This window comes from Typopeltis vanoorti, chromosome 3 (genome assembly GCF_054136105.1).
Source record: "Typopeltis vanoorti isolate ZY-2024b chromosome 3, IOZ_Tvanoo_1.0, whole genome shotgun sequence".
NCBI lineage: Eukaryota > Metazoa > Arthropoda > Arachnida > Uropygi > Thelyphonidae > Typopeltis > Typopeltis vanoorti.
Genome location: NC_143551.1, coordinates 172,994,407 through 173,015,401, shown reverse-complemented (window position 1 = coordinate 173,015,401; position 20,995 = coordinate 172,994,407). Strand labels below are relative to the sequence as shown.

Genomic DNA, 20,995 nt, shown 5'->3' with positions numbered 1-20,995 from the left:
CTATGTTGTAATTTTGTCTTAATGTTAAAATAGATATCTTGTATTGTATTATTGATTCAATTTCAATTAGTTTAAATATCTTGGAGCTAAGCAACAATGTTGAAATAAAGTGATGAAAGTAAAAAATTATAAACCTGGTTGATCCTCTACTAATACAAAAGGAGAAGGCTTGCTTGGTGGACTCTCTCCAATATTATTTACTGCTATCAAGCGGAATTCATATTCCTGACCTTCATTTAAATTTGGAACCTGAAAATGGGATATTCTAGTCAATGTCATGTTAATTATATCAAATAAAAATGTTACATTCTTATAAATTAAAGATTCCAAGAAATTATCTTCTTGGTTTAATGCTTTACAAAATGTAAGTAAACAAAGTTTACACCTGAAGAACTTCAACACTGGGCAACTCATATATAGAGGCTAACAACTTCACATCACTTGCCTTAGTATTCCATAATGCGAAGCACATATCCTTATGGGAAGAGCCACTACCCTGACTGGTTTTGAACTTTATTGAGGTCTCATCAGTGTGAGCCAAACCAAGAATTGATGCCAAGGTTGCAGAAATCATATTTCCATATACAAGTAGACAAAAGGTGTTTCATCTTATTACTAAAATACTCTGGATTAGAGATAGACACTGAAATTTTTTTCCACTTGGTTATACTATAAAATAAAGATGCCAAGAAATTATATTCTTGGTTTCTTCCTTTATTCAAATGTAATCAAACAAAGTTTTCACCTGAAGTAACTTCAGGACTAGGCAACATATGTAGAGACTATTGAATCACATCACGGTCAATGAGTTCAAGGAGTAGTATGATAGACTTCACGTTTCTGGGAAGGACCTCCTGCGATGAGTCTCGATAGACTTTGTGTTTCCTAGGAAGGACCTCCTGCAATGAGTCTTTTGACTCCATGGAGGCCAGAATAATAATAATAATAATAATAATAATAATAATAATAAAGGACTAAACCAAAAATATGCTTTCTCATCATCATCAAATTCCTGACTTATACCCTCAAGGGTGTACAAGATATGATAGTACTACATGAAAAGTTTATATCATTACTAACTTCCTATTTACAATTTTCCTCCAAATCAATCTGTTACCTGTCACGACTCCAGCATTATCAGATCTTATATTTCTATCTTCTAAGGCACTTTTTTACTGCATCAATCCACCTATATCTTGATCTTCCTCTGAGTCTTTTTCCTGCCAACCTGGCAGAGAACACTTGTTTTGTTAATCTTTCCTCTCCCATTCTGTTTAAGGGACCATACCACCTCAGATTGACTCTGTTAACAATGTCAAGTTTTTCCTAATATCCTCGTTTTTAAAAATATACTTTCTTGACATCTTTAATTTATAGTATAACCAAGTGGAAAACTTTCAACATCTATCTCTAATCCAAGTATTTGAGTAATAACATGTTAAACTTTTTGGTTACATGCATATGGAAATATGACTTCTGCATTACTTCAACCTTGGATTCACTTCTAGGTCTGGCTCCCACTGACCCTTCAGCGACCCTTCCCATAATACATAGCATTATACATGTTCATAAGGATATGTGCTTTGCATTATGGGATATAAGACAAGTGATGTGAAGTCATTAGCCTCTATATATATGTGTTGTCCAGTTTTGAAGTTACTTCTGATACAAATTTTGTTTGCTTACACGTGGATAATGGATTAAACCAAGAATATAATTTCTTGGGATCTTTAATTATATATTATATAGTATAATCAAGTGGAAAAATGTCAAATACTTAGTACATAAAATATGTATTAAAAAAATCTATTATTAATAATTATATGAAGAGCCAAAGGCTTCAATTCGGCGACATGAACTTATTTAAGTTAAGGGATATTATATCCCATATTGTTTCGGCATGAAACTCTTTGAGTTTCTTATTCGGTTAAGAAACAATATGGGATATAATATCCCTTAACTTAAATAAGTTCATGTCGCCAAATTAACGTCTTTGGCTCTTCATATAATTAGTAATTTATTAGGACACCTTCTTGGCAATTCTCATAAAAGGGATGCAAGTTCTGTTTGCTACAAACTTGGTATTAACTAGGTCTACCTACTCACTGATGAGACCTCAAAAAAGGTCAAAACAGGTCTGGGTAGTGACCTTCTCTCATAATGTTGAACAATAATACAGCTCCTAGGAGCTAAGTTCACATTATGGGTAAATATCAAGAATAGTGAGAGCTTGCTCCACCCTTTCTATGAGTTGCCTCAGCTTGCACTACCTTAAAGGATCAGGTGCTGCGCTATCCAAGTATTTGCTTACGCTTGGAATCGCCGAACTTTATATAGTTTCTATATTTGGCATGAAACTTTTTGAGTTTCTTATTTGGTAAGAAACAATATGGGATATAATATTCCTTAACTTAAATAAATCTATTATTAATATTATTAACACAATTTAAACAGAACCGAAACAAGATATCATTCACAACAATTTGACTGATGATACAGTGCAATTCAGATTCTGCCCAAGAATCAAAGAATAGTCTTTTAGATAGTGTTGTAAAATATGGATTGTTCCAAGTAATGCTATTTTTTGTAAACCATTTTGTAAATGTATTTAAATTTTTAATTCTTGTAGACAGAAAGCTCTTTGGGATGATCTGTTTAAGCCCAAACTGCCCAAATCTGATTACCAGATCTCAATATTTAATAATCTTTTTTCCAGTTCCTTATAGTCTATATTCTGATGTCAATAATCCAATTTGTTAATGTTCAGTAATTGTGATGTCATTGTGGTCCAAAGCCCAATCAGTTTGTATTCTAAAATTCCAGAGAATTTTTGCATTTTCATTTTCCAATACTGTCTTGATTTTATGCTGCCACCAGTTATTAGAAGTCGGAAAACTATAGTTTTTACACGCGTGCTAAGGGGTTATCTTGGCCACTTAATCATGGTGGTATTTATAATCAGTGTGGGGCTTTCTTACTGCAGGCACTGATTACATGCTCTACAGTTTCAGCTTTCTGATTGCATAATCTGCATTTACTGATGTTCTCAAATTTTGCTTTGATTGCATTAGTTTGTAATGCCTATTCCTGAGTGGCTAGAATGAAGCCGATTTCATTTTGATATACGAGGATGGTCTGAAAAGTACTTGGCCTAACAATGAAAAAGCAAATTTATAATTTCAGAATTATTTTTATTTTTCAACATAATCTCCCTTAAGACTGATACATTTATTCCAGCAATGCTCCAGTGAAATTATCCCATTCATCTAGTGGTTCTCTATAAGATCTGCAAAATACCTCTCTACAGCTGCAATCACCTCTTGATTCGAAGAAAAATGCCTGACCAATGAGGAAGAGTTTTAGTTTTGGAAACAGATAGAAGTCAGAGGGAGCCAAATCTGGAGAATAGGGTGAATGTTCCAACAGTTCATAGTGCAGATCCCATAGTTTCCTCATCGCTAAAACACTTTTGTGGGTAGGTGCATTGTCTTGATGAAAGATGATTTTTTCTCTTCTGCAAACTGGGTCTTTTCTCATGAATTTTTTCATCTCTAGTCTGGTTAAAAGATCAGAATAATATTTCCCGGTTATTGTTTAACCTTTTCAAGATAATTAATAAACAAAATGACTTTAGCGTCCTAAATCACCGATGTCATGAAATTTCCTGCTGATGGAATAGACTTTGTCTTCTTTCTTGATGAAACAACAAGCTTCTATCCACTGTTTTGACTGCTGTGTATCCACACATCGGGTGTGTGATGGTGAATCCAAGTCATCCACAGTAATAACTAAATGCAAAAAATCAGTTTTATTCTTGTTAAAATGGTCCAAGCACTGTTCGAGATTTTCATGCAAGTGCGTTTTTGATCTGCTGTGAGCAAGAGAGGCACATATCTTACGCAAAGCTTTTTCATATGCAATTCTTCATGCAAAATGCACATTCTTTTGAAATGCCTATAGTTTCAGAAATTTCACACACTTTGACTCGCCGGTCATCTAATACCATATCATGCACTTGATCGATGATTTCTGATGTTGTTACACTTTTGGAACATCCTTCACGTGGATCATCTTCAAGATTGGTACAGCCATATTTAAACTCGGCAGCCCATTTCTTAATTGTTGAAAACAAAGGAGAAGAGTGCTCATACTTTGAATGACTTTCTTTTGGCATTAAACCTTCTTTTACAAAGAATTTTATAACTGAATGATACTCAATTTTATCCATTTCAAGGGATACAGACAAAACTTTTGCTTCAGACAGCTGTATAAAACAAACTACTTCATAGATTGACTTGAAATTTTGCATGGATGATTATGACGGATGTACCAACTTAGAAAAAAAATCATGCCGATATTGTTGCCAACTATGGTCGAGGCCGAGAACTTTTCAGACCACCCTCATATATATCCATATTGTTTGATATACTTACTTTGATATATTATTATTATTACGGACAACTCCAAGGAGTCCATAGACTCATCGAGGGAGGCCCTAACATCATGTCAAGAACAACTATTCAACATTCACAGAGTATCTATCATACTTCACCTTGAATTCATTTACATCATGGAACCCATAACAGACTCTGGCAGTTTATTCCACTCATTCACCACTCTCCAAGTAAAAAATCTAGCTCTAACACCCTTGCTAACCACACTCTTGCCCAGCTTCCATGTATGGCCCCTAGTCCTCCCACCACCAGTCCTATTCTCAAAAATATCTTCTGAATTAGAATCTTATAGAGATCCTTTGGTAATTAAAATGTCTCAATCATATCACCCCCTTTTCTGCTTATCAACCAATTTCTGCACCCCACAAATCTTCAACCTGTTCTCATAAGGTTCATTCCACAGCCCTGCTATCATCTTGGTCACTTGTCTCTGGATCCTCTCCATCAAGAAGAAACTCTGGCACCCATATCTGGACACAGTAGTCTAGATGGGGTCTTATCAAGGCTCGATACGGAGGAACAATAACCTGTTTCTCTGCTTGTTAAAGTATTTTTCAGCAACCAAGTGATTTGATGAGCTGATTTAGCCACTTTTGCAATGCGTCCCCTAAACTTCATCTGCCTATCCACCAACACTCCCAAATCCCTGGCCTCATCAATCTCCTGGAGTAAAGTTCCACCAATGTGATATACTGCTGCTAATCTTTTCACCCCAAAATGCATAACCTTACGTTTTGCCACATTAAATTGACATCCATTCTCCTTAGCCCAGTCTTCCAAACTATCTAAATCATCCAGCAAAATTTTGACATCCTGTGCACTCACTATTGCTCTTCTCAACTTTGCATCATCAGCAAACAAATGAACAGTTCCTCTCAGGTCCTTTCCTATATTGTTAATGGACAAATTGAACAGTAGTGGTCCAGGAACAGAACCCTGGGGCACACCACTAGTCACAGGCTGTCTTTTGGACTCTACTCCTGAATAAACCACTCTCTGATATCTCTCCATCAACCACCCTTCTATCCATCTCACTAACCCTATATCCATCCCCATATGCTGCAGTTTACTAATTAGTATTCCATGTGGTATCCTGTGAAAGGCCTTAGCAAGTTCCATTAGAATCACTGTAAACCCAACCCTTATCCAGTTCAGCCGTCACTGTGTTATAAAACGTGAGCAAGTTATTGAAGCATGATCTACCCTTCACAAAACCATGCTGTCCCCCATATATTTTCATTCCATTTTCATCTATCCAATAATGTATTTTCCTCTTGACTATTTTCTCCAAGACCTTGATAACGATTCCTGATATGCTGATTGGCCGGTAATTTACAAGAGCAGTCTTGGAACCTCCTTTATGCAGTGGAACTATTTTCCCCTCTTTCCATCCCTTTGGGACTAACCCAGACACAAGACTCAAATTAAACAAAATGGTCAAGGGCACTGACAATTCTTTAGCTGCTTCATGTATGACATGAGCTGGAATACCATCCAATTCCACAGATGTATCGACATTGAGGTTTTGTAATACACTATTCACCTCCACTTCATTCACCACAATTCCCGTATAAGCTGTTGGGTCTTTCATTCTTGCAATGTCACCACCTGGATGATATACTCTTGCAAAGTGCTCGCTCAGTAATTCTACTATATCAACTGATTTGGTTACCTCCCTACCATCGGCGTTCTTTAAAATCATTGTGCCGTATACATTTTTTCTTTTAATTGCAACATATCAAAAAAATTATTTAGGATTCTCTTTAGCCTGCATGGCTAATATTCTATCATAATCTGCTTTTTTTTTCCTTACCACACTCGTTACCCTTCTGGCCTGCACTTTATACCATTCATGTGCCTACCGGTCACCTTTCCCCTTAAATTCCCTTCACGGTTGTTTCTTTTTTGCAACTCAATTTTAATGGTGTTATTCATCCATTTAATCCCTACTTGATTTATTATTCGGACTCTAGGTCCGAATAATAAATCAAGTAGGGATTTAATGGAATCAAGTGGTCAGCCATTGCCTCCTGCAAACACTTCTTAACCACCTCCCATGCACTATCAACATCCAGCCCTTGCAGTTTTACATTCCATGGGACTGAACCAATCAAACGACTAAGCTTGTCATATTTACCAGCCTGATAATTTCACATGTACCCTGTCTTAATTGTAAATTCCACATCTTTAGCCACCTTCGAAGTCAAGACCCTATGATCACTCTCACCAATTGGTGGCAACATGGTCATATTCGTTACAGTCGAATTCTCAGATGCAATTACTAGGTCAAGCACTCTCTGACCCCTAGTATTTTCCATTACATGCTGTCGCAGATAGTTATGCCTTAATAACCGCATAAAATCCAATTCCTTTCTCCCATGTGTCCTCTCCTCACTCCAATCAATGTTACCATAGTTGAAATCGCCCATAATAATTACCCTCCTTCCACTCATTTCTTCTATTTGCTTATGCATACTATATTCACCATCCATTCCATCAACTGGTCTATAGCAGCACCCAATTGTATATTTTGTTCTGCTAGCCTCAATCTCTCACCAAATAGCCTCAAATGTGCTCTTTTCTCTATCCTGCAGTTCCACTTCTAATCTCCTTGGCTGCACCTCATCAGCTATTATTAATAACACTTCTTCCCCCATTTTATTCTCCCTGTCACTCCTGAACACACTGTACCCCTCACATTCAATCCCACTAGCTATATCATCTTCTGTCAGCCATGTTTCACTTATTGGCATTAGTGAAACATGGCATTAGTGAAACATCTTCTGTCAGCCATGTTTCACTAATGCCAATAAGCTGTGGCCTGGATGTGCCAATCAAGGCTAAAAATTCTTCTTTCTTGTTCCTAATACTTCTGGCATTAGTATACATGAATTGCAGAAGCCCATTTGTCCCATCCCTATTTTGATGCCTTATACTAACTATCCCATTCTGATTTGTTTGTCCTTCATACTCGCTATTCTGGTTATATATATATATATATGAATTCTTCTTATTATTATTTTATCAGGCACCTGTAAGAATAAACGTATAATAGGAATGTGTGAATAATGATCAGTACTGGACTCCCAACATTTTTCTTTGACTACTCCTCTTTGAAATCATTCATGGACAAAGAATTCATAATTGCCTCTGGCAACCATTCCATCCATCCACCACCCTCCGCAAAAAATCTAATCCTCACACCCATATTAATCATAACCTTATATAATTTCCAGGAATCATTTCAAGTTTTCCCACTACCTGTCCTGCACTGAAAGAAGGCTTTTGTGTCAATCCTATAAAATCCTTTTAGTAACTTATTTGATTCCGTAACAATATTTCCTCCTTTCCACCATCAATCAGCTTCAACCCACAGACCTTCAATCTCTCCTTACAAGAAACATTCTAAAGACTAGTAACAATCTTAGTCATTCATTAATGGATCCTTTCCAAAATCTCCACATCCACAACACAACCAGGTGACCAGATCTGTGTAACCCAAAGGTGGCCTTATAAAGGAGAATAATGGCATCTCTATCTTTACTTGTCAGCATGTTCTTCAAATCCAAGTAATCAGAAGAGTTATTATAGCTATGTTTGTAATATGCTATCTAAACTTCAACTCCATGTCCACAATTACACCCAAATACTACTGGTGGTCAGTGGTAGATAGCACTGGTGTAGATGTGGTTCATTGTAGTTGGTGAATTGAGTGGTGGAGAAAGAGAGCTGTACAGCAAGTGTCCCCCTCTAAATCCCATCTTTGTTTGCCAAATTTTAAAACCTTACATTTTGTAGCATTGAGTTGGCATTCCCATTCCTCTGCCCATTCCCTCAATCTATTCAAGTCTTCTTGTAAGGTAACAAGATCTGATCTAATCATCATAGTCCATCCCAACTTTGCATCATCTGCGAACAACTGAATATCCCCATATAAATCTTCCCCAATATTATTAACATACAGGTTAAACAGCACTGACCCCTAAGGCACACCCAGTAGAGACTTTCTGCTTCTGGGATACTGCTTCCCCATACACAACTTGCTCATACCTATCGAATAGCCAATCTGTGATCCAATGCACTAGTCTAAAATTCAACCCCATTCACTCTAGTTTGACTATCAACTTATCATGTGGTAATCTATCAAAAGCCTTTGAAAAATCTAAATATACTACTGTGTATCCCTCTCCTCTGTCCAATGAAGTCGTCACCTTATTGTAAATAAGTAGATTACTAAAACACGATCTCCCTTTAGCAAATCCATGCTGTCCATCAAAGATAATACCATTGTTGTCAACATAATTCTGGATCGTAGTTTTCACCACTTTCTCCAACACCTTAACCACAACATCTGACACACAGATAGGCCTATAATTTGATGCTTGAATTCTATGACCTCCCTTATGAAGTGACACAATCTTGCCCTTCTTCCACTCCTTTGGAATTCGACTGACCGGAAGACTCATATTAAAAAAAATATATCAAGGCAGATACCAAATCCCTGGCACATTCCCTCAAAATACGTAGAGATATATTATCAAGTCCCACAGCCTTATTAACATCAAGTTTGCTCAATTCCCCATAAACCTCTTGCTCACTTACAGTCATTCTCTCCTCCTCCTCATCAACTGCTCTCAGTGGTATAGATAATATATCTATACCATTTTCTCCACTCAATCAATTAGCATTTGGTTTAGTGAAAAAAAAAATTAGGACAAACCAAGGAAGTGATATATTAGGTCCTCTACAAATGTTATGTCATGGTCCTTCTAGATGAATGATCAATCATTCATCTAGAAGGACCATGACATCATCAACTCCTCATCATCAACTGCTCTCAAGCTCTCCATGATGTCTCATTCACAAGGATGAAAGACCATTATGAACTGCTCATTAAATATCTTACTCTATCTTCTGCAGCAAATTGTTCTTATACCATTTTCTCCACTCAATCAATTAGCATTTGGTGTAGTGAAAAAAAAATTAGGGCAAACCAAGGAAGTGATATATTAGGTCCTCCACAAATGTTAATGTCATGGTCCGTCTAGATGAATGATAAAGTAGTTTTTTTTTATGTTGAAGGAACAAAAGTTACGAAAGGAAACTGTGAGCAAGAGGGTGAGGAGTGGTTTCTTTGCGTGGAGGGTGGTTGAATCGTGGAATGCATTGTCTGATGGAGTGGTGAGAGCGAGAACGGTGAATGAGTTTAAGGAGTGGTATGATTGACTTTGTGTTTCTTAGGGGGGGGGGACCTCCCCTCGATGAGTCTTTACAGACTTTATGTTCTTAGGAAGGACCTACCACTATGAGTCTTTTGACTCCATGGAGGCCTGAATAATAATAATAATAATAATAACAAAGTATTTTTATGTAATTTTGAAAATTTTGAGTACGTCATATTCATATTGCATTTATAAAGACATTTGTCCAATTCTATGGAAATAATATTCATTGTAACTGTACAATTATGTAAACAAAATAACTATACTTGACTGTGCATAAAGAAAAATTTTGAATTTTTTTTTCAGTTCTACTACATATGAATATGTTGTTAGAAAATACATCTAAAGTTGTATAAAGACTGGAATCAGTACACTGAAAATGTGATATTATGAAGGAATGTATGCTCTAGTCTATGAAACATTTCTTTTGCATGTGCTTGATAACAACCCATGACCAACTTATGTCTCAATCACATCTCCTATCCTCCTCCCATTCACGAGTCATTGCAAATTGTGTTCTGTCAATTTGCCTTCATACTCCACATTCCATAGATCAGTCACTACCTTAGTGAATCTTCACTGGACTTTTTTTAACATGTAACAAATCTGTGCACAGTAATCCATATGAGGCTTGATCAAGACCTTATACAGTGAAACATAACCACTTTATTTCTGCATACCAAGATCCTCTGCATCAATGCCATAATCCACTGTGACAACTTTGAAATTTGTTCAATGTGAACTCTCATCTTCAGGTTTTTTTTGTCCACCACAATGTCAGATCTCACACCCCTGTTATCCCCTTTCAAAATTTCCCTGCCGAGTATATACATAGCAACTCAGCATTGCTTAACAAATTTGAAAACCTTACAATCTGCAACAGAGAAATGATAAATCCACTCACCTGACCATTCATACAATCTATTCAAGTCTTCCTATAAGACTACAAAATGTGTGTGATTCCACATTGTTCTCCCCAATTTTGCATCTTCTCAAAAAGTTGCACATCTCCAGATAAATCCTTCAAAATTTTATTAATATATGAGTTGAATAACAATGATCCTAAAACAGATTCCACAGTACACCACTAGTGAGTTTTCTCTTCTGGGATACCACACTCCCCTTATATTACTTGCTTCCTGTCACCTACTGCCTATTATCCAATCCATTGCAAAATTGTAGTATATACTGTATATGCATCTCCCCTGTCCAAAACATTCATCATATTGTTATAGTACATAAGTAAATTTGTAAAACATGACTTCTCTTTAACAAACCTAGGCTAGCAATTACAGAGAACACTGTTGTTATCAAACCACTTCTGTATCATAGCTCTCTCACTAACTTCTATGATAGTGAGAGCTGCAATACAGAAGTGGTATCATAGCTCTCACTAACTTCTATGATTCTTAAATTACAACTCCAGATATACAGAATAGTCTACAATTTGCAAACACAGTCTTATCAACACCTTTGCAAAGTAAAGGATTTTAGCTTCTTTCCCCTCTTTATGGGCCTATGCTGTTGCAAGATTCTTATTAAACAGTTATGCGAACACTACTGTCAACTCCCTTGAGCATTCCCTTAAAACTCGTGGTGATATGTCACCAAATCCTATTGCCTTATTCACATTAAGCTTATTTATTTCCTAATATACGTTCTGCTCATTTGCAGTTAAGCCATCATCTCATACTTTGTCATACTTTGTTTCAATCTTATGCACCAACAAAGGCACTTATAACAGACTTGGGCAACTGTTTCCACTCATTTACTACTCTCCAAGCAAAAAATCTGGTCCTCACCCCCCCCTTGTGAGCCACACCCACTCAATTTCAAGGGATAATCCTTGGTTGTTTCACCACTAACCATGCACTGAAAATTTGGTCTGTATCAATCCCATAAAAGCCTGCAATTAACTTATATGTCTCAATCAGATCTCTCCTTTTCTGCCTATTAACAAATATGTCTTACTCACAAATCTTCAAACTATACTCAAAATTAGAATTCCATAGACTGACCATCTTTGTCAGTAGCTATTGGACCTTCTCTACTTCATTCTCATCCCCAAGCGGTCTGGAAACTATATCTGTGCACAGTGTTCAGATAGGGTTATTATCAATACCTTATAAAGAGGTATATAAACCTCCTTATCTCTGCTTGTCAGGTTATTCTTCAATAACTAGGTAACTGTATGTGATATTTTAGCTGCTTCTGCAATACTTCCTTTATATCTTAGTTTACAGCTAATGCATAACTTCATACTTTCTTACATTAAACTGATAACCATTCTCTTCTGCACATGCTGCTAGGATGATTTAAATCACCCTGAAAGATTTCTAGACTGTCTTTATTAAGTATTGTTCTTCCAAATTTTGCATCATCAGCAAACAACTGAATGCTTTCCCTAATATCATTTCCTATATTATTAATGTACAAATTAAACAGCAGTGACTCAAATATAGAGAGTCCACAGCACACTGCTAGTCAGAGGCATTCTCTTGGGCTCTACTCACAAATATAATACTGTCTGATATCTCTCTTTCACCAGCCTATATATCCATCTCCATTTGATGCAATTTACTTTACAGAGTTCTATGCAGAAATACATCAAATGACTTTGCAAAATCCAGCAGTGTCACTGTGCAGCCATTATCTTCATTCAATTCAGCTATCACTGTAATTATAAAAAGTATGTTACCAAAGCATGGCTTGCTCTTACTTTTCACAAAACCATAATGCCACCATACAGCATTCCATTCCTGAATTCGTCCTTTAACCAATTTAATACCTTGTCCTTTAACCAACTTCTAATACCTTGTCCACCACCCCTAAGATGGGATCAGTCAAAAATTTACTACCTCAGTCTTAGAGTCTCCTTTATTCAATGGAATTGCTTTTCCATCTTTTCACTCCTTTGGAACCAACCCACAGCTGAGACTCAAATGAAACAATCTGGTCAAAGACATTGTGAATTCCATAGAATATTCTTGTAATATATGAGCTGATATTTCATCTAATCCCATAGCTGTATTCAATCACTCTGCAACTGGATACTATATACCCTTGCAATGTGATCACTCAGTAATGAAACTACTTTTCTGCTTTAGTCACTTCTGTCACAAGCAACATCATAATTATTCCACTATAATCGTTTTTCCTTTTACACACACACACACACACACACATCAATAGAACTCCTTTGGATTATTTTTGGCATGCAAAAATAATTTCATTTCATACTCTGCTTTTGCCTTCCTTACCATACCAGTTATTCTTCTGGCTTGTGCTTGCTGATCACCTTGTCATTTAAATTCCCTTCACTAACTTTATTTATTTATATATTTATGTATTTATTTTTAGCTCCAGCAAAATGATGCTGTTCATCACCCATTTAATGGTGCTTAATTTATCCTCCCAAATCTAGGTATATATTCTGCTACTGCTTCCTTCAAATAATCCGTTACCATTTCCTATGTACTATGACCACTGCTTGCAGTTTCTTGTGCTGTAATACTGCTCAAAGCAGTTTTCCAAGTTTGTTGCAATTACTAGCTCTGTTATTTCAGATATAAAGGAGGTGATCGAACTCAAGCATCAAACTATAGGCCTATCTCTGTGTCAGGTGTTGTGGTTAAGTTGTTGGAGAAGCTTGTGAGAACCAGGATCCAGAGTTGGGTTGACAACAATGGTATAATCTTTGATGGACAGTATGGATTTGCTAAAGGGAGGTCATGTTTTAGTAATCTACTTATTACAATAAAGTGACTGCTTCCTTAGACAGAGGAGAAGGATGCACAGTAATATACTTGGATTTTTCAAAGGCTTTTGATAGAGTACCTCATGATAAGTTGACAGTCAAACTAGAGCAGATGGGGTTGGATATTAGATTAGTGCATTGGATTGGAGACTGGCTATCTGATAGGTATCAACAAGTTGTGTATGGGTATGTGATATCCAGGAAAAGGAAAGTCACTAGTGGAGTGCCTCCGAGGTCTGTTTTAGGGCCATTACTATTTAACTCGTATATTAATGATATTGGCGAAGATTTGGATGGAGATATTCAGTTGTTTGCAGATAATGCAAAGTTGGGACGAACCATAAAGAGTAGTGAAGATGTTGTGGCCTCGCAAGAAGACTTGAATAAACTGAGTGATTGGGCAAGCAAATGGGATGCGAGTTCAATGTTACAAAATGTAAGGTTTTAAAATTTGGAAAACAAAGATGGGATGCAGAATTTATGCTTGGTGAGAATATATTGTTTAAGGTAGAGGAAATAAGAGATCTGGGGGTGATAGTGGATAAGGATCTAAAATTTAGAGGACACATCGCCAAAATTGTGAAGACAACACAAAGACTTCTGGGAATGATGCGGAGGACACTGACGTGTAGAAGTAGGTTGATTCTTGTTCCATTGTATAAGGCTTTGATTAGGCCACACATGGACTATTGTGCCCAGATTTGGTCACCAGGTTTTCAGAAGGATGAAGAGATGTTGGAAAGGGTCCAAAGGCGACTGGCTAAGGTAGTTTCTGACCTCTGGAATGTTGAGTATGAGGAAAGATTGAGAAGTTGTAAATTGCAGAGTCTGATGGAGAGAAGGAAGAGGGGAAATATGATAGAGACCTACAAGTTTGTAAGGGGTTGTTATAAGGTCAATGGTGGACAAATTCTACAGAGAATAGTGGGAGATCAGGGGAGAACTTGAGGTCATCCGTGGAAACTGTATAAAGAGGGTGTGAGTAGGGGAGTGAGAGGCAGGTTTTTTTCGTGCAGAGTTGTGAATGATTGGAATGCCTTGCCTGAGAGTGTGGTGTCTGCAAGGAGTTTGAGTGTGTTTAAGACACGGTATGATGAGATGTGTGTATGTGTGATAAAAGGACCTCCCAGATGAGTTTTTGACTCCATAAGGTCTTGGGAAATAATAATAATAAAAATTATCTCTTGTAGCCATGTCTGACTATTTAGCTTTTCCTACATGAAGCTTAAACTCACAACATTGAAATAATTCAGAGATACTGTTTTATAAGTACTAGGTGCTAAACAATTGCATCACTGGGATTCACTAGTGCCAATAACATTTGGCTAAAAAGAGCTAATCAATTACAAAAACTATTGCTCATTCCAAATGCTTCTGTCATTAGTGTCCTGGACTCACGGCTATCATTGTAGTTTTTATGAACTATCTCATTTTGACTCTTTTTTTTTTTAACATGTAGCACTATTATCAATAGTTTTTGTTCATTCTCACACTCAATTGCTTCCTGAATACCTGGGCACACACAATTCACCTCCTTTCTCTGTCACACATACAAGTAGCTCTAATTTCCCTGTTTTAAATCTTCAACCTCACTCCATTCAGCAGTATATTTTTTTAGACTTCAAACACAAAATCCATTCAAGTACAGCCCACCTGCCTTATGTAAGTTCTTTCATGCATCAAACACACTCTTCACATCCACAAACTCCACATTTTTCCTCCTTCATGACCTACATATTGACTTATTTGGAATCATGGTCCTCTTTCAACTCACCTCCATCATACATTTTGCAGTAGCAATAGTCTTACTATCTTTACCCTCTCACTCTTATCACTTGCAACTTTTGGTAATTCTTTCATGCCCTCCCTCAAATCGTTTTTGAATCACTTTTCAAATCATTTGTATCTACTAAAACAATAAACTCTTTCACTTTGCCTTTCCAAATTGCCAAATACAATCTGTTCAACATCCAAAAATATAAAACAGTTTTATAAAACAATAAATTACACAATAATCACAGTAATCAACCTTAATGAAATGAAAGGATAGATATTTTGCCGAAAATAACAGTACATCATCAGTGTGTAGAAACAAGCAAATCAAACAAATGGGAATACAAAGTACATACAGCAGTCGGTGGTGACTCATTTCATTAAAGTTGATTACTGTGGTTATTGGTTAGTCGATGGTGACTGCTGTATGTACTTTGTATTCCCGTTTGTTTGATTTGTTTGTTTCTACACACTGATGATGTACTGTTATTTTCAGTGAAATATCTGTCCTTTCATTTCATTAAAGTTGATTACTGTGGTTATCGTGTAATTTATTGTTTATAGTCATGACACAGGTACCTTTAAAGATTAAATTTTAGAAAACATTTGCAAAATTTCTTTTAGAATATACTTACAATGAATGAAGTATCAGAATGAAGGAAGTTATTAATTATGTCCCAATCTTTTGCATCTTTTAGTCTTTTTTCAATTAAATAACCCAGAATTTTGCTTCCTCCATCATGTGGTTTGTTCCACGAGAGTGTTACAGAGTTCTTTGTAATCTTATCGACTCTAGGTGGATCTGGTTGATGAGGAGCAACTGAAATAACACAAAATGAAAATGAAATCATTTCCTGTTTTAATATGAAAGAATTTATTTTATTTGTAAAAAGAAGATACTACTCTTTGAGAATATTATAGAAAGCCACAATAAAAATTCACAATAGACTATGGCAATTTATTATCATAGCAAAGTAAGTACTACACAAATGCATCTAGCATATTTAAGTGCCAATCAGCACTTAAATATGCTTATTGTGGTAGCCATGATGCCAAAATTGGCATCATGGCCAAAGGATCATGATTCTCAATTTTATGTTGCAAAATGTAAGTTTGAAAAAGTTACATACTGTGGATCATATCAATGGTATTGAACTGCAGCAAACTGATAGGGCCAGGGACATGGGTTCAGTGGTGAACAGAGAGTTGAAGTTCAGAGGACATATTGCAAAAGTTGATAAAATAGCTCAAAGGATTACTTGGATACTGAAAAATACACAAATAAGTAAAGATAGGAAAATTATTATTCCTCGTTATAAGGCTATGATTCAGCCACATCTTGACTACTGCACACAGATTTGGTTATACCTAAGAAACCCAGTTGGTGGTGGTGGTGGAGAAGATTTAAAAGATGAGCGACCAAGCTGGGAACAGGCCTGTGGAATGTTCCCTTTGAGGATAGGCTGAAGGTGTGTGGGTTACAAAGTTTAGTTAATAGGTGCAAAAGAGGGAACATAATAGAAATTTATAAGGTATTAAAGGAATTTTATAAAATTGGCAAAAAGAAAATTTTTCAATATTTGACAAATAGAGAACTAAGGTTGTCATCTATCAAAGTTGGGAAAGAATATGGTTAGTAAGGGTGTGAGGACTAGACTTTTTGCATGGAGATCATTGAATTTGGCAGTTTAGATTTTAATCTGACCATTGTTGTTGTTGTGTAAAACTTAGATAGAACGAAATTTGTTTCTAGAAATAAATCATTATGAAAACAATGAAGCAGTATGTATAGTTACAGAAAATTTATTCTAAAATACAACAGAATAAGTATTATGTCGCGATGACTACTTACATCTGTTGTCCATAGCTTGAGTAATGTTTAGATATTATTACAGAACACTTTTAAAGAAGAGTTTGCAAGAAAAATTACATTTTTGATCTATTATGAAAGAATTCATGCCAGCCTGGTTAGCGTACCTGCTCTCCAGCCAAAAAGCTGTGGGTTTGAATCCTACCATGGACATGGATATTTGTGATTGTCTGTGAAATTACTAGTGGTGGTGGTTGGTGGTAGATGGCATTGGTGTTGTTGGTGGAGATAGAGAGTTTTAGAGTAGGAGCCCTCCTTGATGAGTCCTTGAACTCCCTGGAGGTGAGTCTTAATAATAATAATAATAATAATAATAATAAAATTATCGATGAATTTTTTATTATTATTATTATTATTATTATTATTATTATTATTATTATTCAGGCCTCCAAGGAGTCAAAAGACTCATCGAGGGAGGTCCTTCCTAAGACATAAAGTCTGTCAAGACTCACTGAGGGGAGGTCCCCCCCCGGAGAAACACAAAGTCTATCATACCACTCTTTAAACTCACTGACCGTTCTCGCTCCCACCACTCCATCAGGCAATGCATTCCACGGCTCAACCACCCTCCACACAAAGAAACCACTCCTTACCCTCTTGCTCACAGTTTCCTTTCGTAACTTCCAGGGATGGCCTCTTGTCATCACTCCTTCCCGCTGATCAACCAAGCGAAAGAACTCCCCAGTGTCAACCCTGTAACCACCTCTCAACAGTTTAAAAGTCTCAATCATATCACCTCTCCTTCTTCTATCCACCAAACTCTGCAGTCCACATTCTCTCAGCCGATCCTCATAACTATCCTTGTACAGTCCTGAAACCATTTTTGTCATCCGTCTTTGTATCCTTTCCACAGTTGATTTATCCCCTTCAAATCCTGGGGACCAAATCTGAGAACAATAGTCCAAGTGTGGTCTGATCAGAGACTTATACAACGGAATGATAACCCTCTTATCTCTGCAGGTCAGTGTCCTTCTCATAATAGCAGCAATCCTCTGTGTTACCTTCACCACCTTTGCAATATCTCCCCTAAACTTCAGGTTTCTATCAATCATCAACCCCAGATCTCTTGTCACCCCTACTTCCTCCAGTATAACTCCTCCCATAGAGTATGCAGCATCCCATCGATGTTTCCCAAACCTCAAGACCTTACATTTTGCTGCATTAAACTGAGACCCCCATTCATTTGCCCATCTATCTCGCTTATTTAAATCCTCTTGCAGGGCTACCACATCTGCACTATTACTAATAATCCTTCCCAGCTTTGCATCATCTGCAAACAACTGAATACCCCCCTGCAATCCACTGGCTATGTCATTGATATAAAGGTTAAACAATATAGGTCCTAGTACTGAGCCCTGTGGGACCCCACTTGTAACCCTCTGCCTCCTGGAAACTGCTCCACCATACACAACTCTCTGATACCTATCAGACAGCCAATCCTGAATCCAGTTGACCAATCTGACATCCAGACTCATGTGCTGCAACTAAAATATCAGCTTATCATGTGGCACCCTGTCAAATGCCTTCGCCAAGTCTAAGAAAATTGCAGTATATGCCTTTCCCTCATCTAATGCTCTTGTAACTTTATTATAAAAGGCTAGCAGATTGCTAAAACAAGAGCGTCCTTTCACAAATCCATGTTGATTCTCACAGATAACATTACCCTCATCTGCCCAATGCTGTACACGATCCCTCACTACTTTCTCCAAGATTTTAACAACTACTGATGACACACAGACTGGCCTATAATTAGACACTTCCAGTCTGTTACCACCCTTATGCAATGGCACTATCTTACCTTCCTTCCATTCCCTGGGCACCTTTGCCAAAGCCAGACTTTCATTGAAAAGCCAAGTTAAATGTATTGTCAATTCCCTAGCACATTCTCTCAAAAGTCGTGGCGAAATACCATCCAGTCCCACAGCTTTACTGACATCCAGAGTACTCAGTATCTGAAACACACTCTCCTCCTGTACCTCCAGACCTCGTACCAGTCCTATCCCTCTAGCATTAAAACTGACTCCTCTAGGATGAAATACTCCAATAAAGTGTTCATTGAACAATTCCACTATGTCCTCTGCATCAGTCACTCTATTCCCATTTTTATCCCACAATATCATTCTTCCACAGTCATTTCTCCTCCTACTGGCCACATAGCTAAAACATTCCCTAGGATTTTCTTTGGATCTTAGGGCCAATCTCCTCTCATATTCCAGTTTCGCTTTCCTTACCACACGAGTCACTCTTCTGGACTGTGTCTTATATTCCTCATGCATCTCTTCACCTGTCTCCTTATATCTCTTCCATAGCCTCTTTTTCGCATGCAATTCCTGTTTAATATGTTTGTCATCCACTTTACTCCAAATTGCGCCCTCTTCTTCACTCGTGGTATACAACTTACCATTGCTGATAACAAATATTCTTTCACAATTTCCCACGCACTGGTGATATCCCGGCCTTCCAATTCCTCCCTCCATGAAACTTCCCGAAGTTGACGTCTAAGACTATTATAATCACCTGCCTTATAATTCCACATAAGTTCCTGTCTCTTTGATACTCCTGCATGTCTATTCATTTTCCAAGTCAAAACAATATGGTCACTCTCTCCAACTGGTGGGAGAGACGTCAACTCAGTTATTATCAACTCTTCTGATGCTATAACCAAATCCAAAATTTTTGAACCTCTTGTTCCCTCTGTTACATGTTGCCTAAGACATTTGTCCCTCAAGAATTCTAGAAATTCCATTCCCCTATTGCAACATGCATCTTCCTCTCTCCAATTTATACTACTGAAGTTAAAATCTCCCATAACAATCATTCTTCTTGCACTTGCCAAACTTAGCTGTCTAAACATCTCCTGGTCCCCATCCTCTGTGCTCCTGGGTCTGTAGCAACACCCCACTAAATATCCTGTCTTGCCTACCTCTACCTCACACCATACGCTCTCAAAATCATTTGTCTCACTTCCTTCCAAATTCTCCACTCTTAGAGGACATAGGTCATCACTTATCATAAGCAGCACCCCACCACCACGCTTTCCCCTCCTATCCTGGCGAAAAATGCTATACCCAGCGACTTCTATTTCTGTTTTTATATCCCCTTCTGTCAACCACGTCTCAGTGATCGCAATAATTTTTCGCCAGGCTGATGCTATCTGCGCCACCAATCCCTCTCCCTTATTCCGGATACTCCTGGCATTAGTATACAGCATATAAATGCCATTGTTTCTATACCCAGCATTATCCCTTCTAGACTCCACTGAGCTCAGTCTTACCTGACATTGTCTCCCTTCTCCCAAGTATCCATTGCCACAAGAGGCCACCCCTGCTATCATCCTCCCTGGGACACACTGACTCGTTCAGAACAGCAATCTCTCCAGATGCCTACGTCCTTTCTCATTCAAATGTAAACGGTCTCTCGCAAACAACTCCTCTCTTTCCTCAAACGCACTCCAAGCATCCACATATACCAGTCCTCTCTTGTCACACATTCTCGCTATTATGCCATTCAATATCACCGCTCTTCTGCTCAGCTCATCATTATCATACCTAGGCAACACGCACACTATTTTTCCTCTCTCTGTCTTCTTCCGTACAGTCTCAAGCAAAAATCTCATATCTCTCGCTGCCCGACTTACATTACCACTCAAGTCATTCGTTCCTACCATCACAATTATCTCATCCACCCTTTCACTTCTCTTAATTGCCATAGCCACCCTTTCTATTGTTCCTCCTGGCAAGCGCTCCTCACGCATCCTATCTTGAACACCACGGATCATTGAGTCACCATGCATTATACCTCTTACCATTCCATCGCTCCTATTGTTTCCATTCTCTCCTCTTCTTTCATTCCCATACCTCTCTCTTCTACTGTTTCCATTGTCTCCTCTTCTAGCACTCCCATACATCTCTCTCATTCC

The 20,995-nt window shown here is 37.5% G+C and overlaps 1 protein-coding gene across 5 annotated transcripts in view; it reads right to left on the bottom strand.

Moving 5' to 3' along the window:
- The window catches only part of LOC150108743 (twitchin-like), a 2,666,638-nt gene that overhangs the window by 808,844 nt on the left and 1,836,799 nt on the right, over positions 1-20,995 (bottom strand). For all 5 annotated transcript variants that reach the window (XM_090390962.1, XM_090390961.1, XM_090390964.1 and 2 more), the window contains 2 exons: positions 15,842-16,026; positions 135-249 (listed from right to left, as the gene is read on the bottom strand). In XM_090390962.1, the coding sequence (XP_090247088.1) occupies positions 135-249; positions 15,842-16,026 (300 nt within the window). The remainder of the gene's footprint in view (positions 1-134; positions 250-15,841; positions 16,027-20,995) is intronic.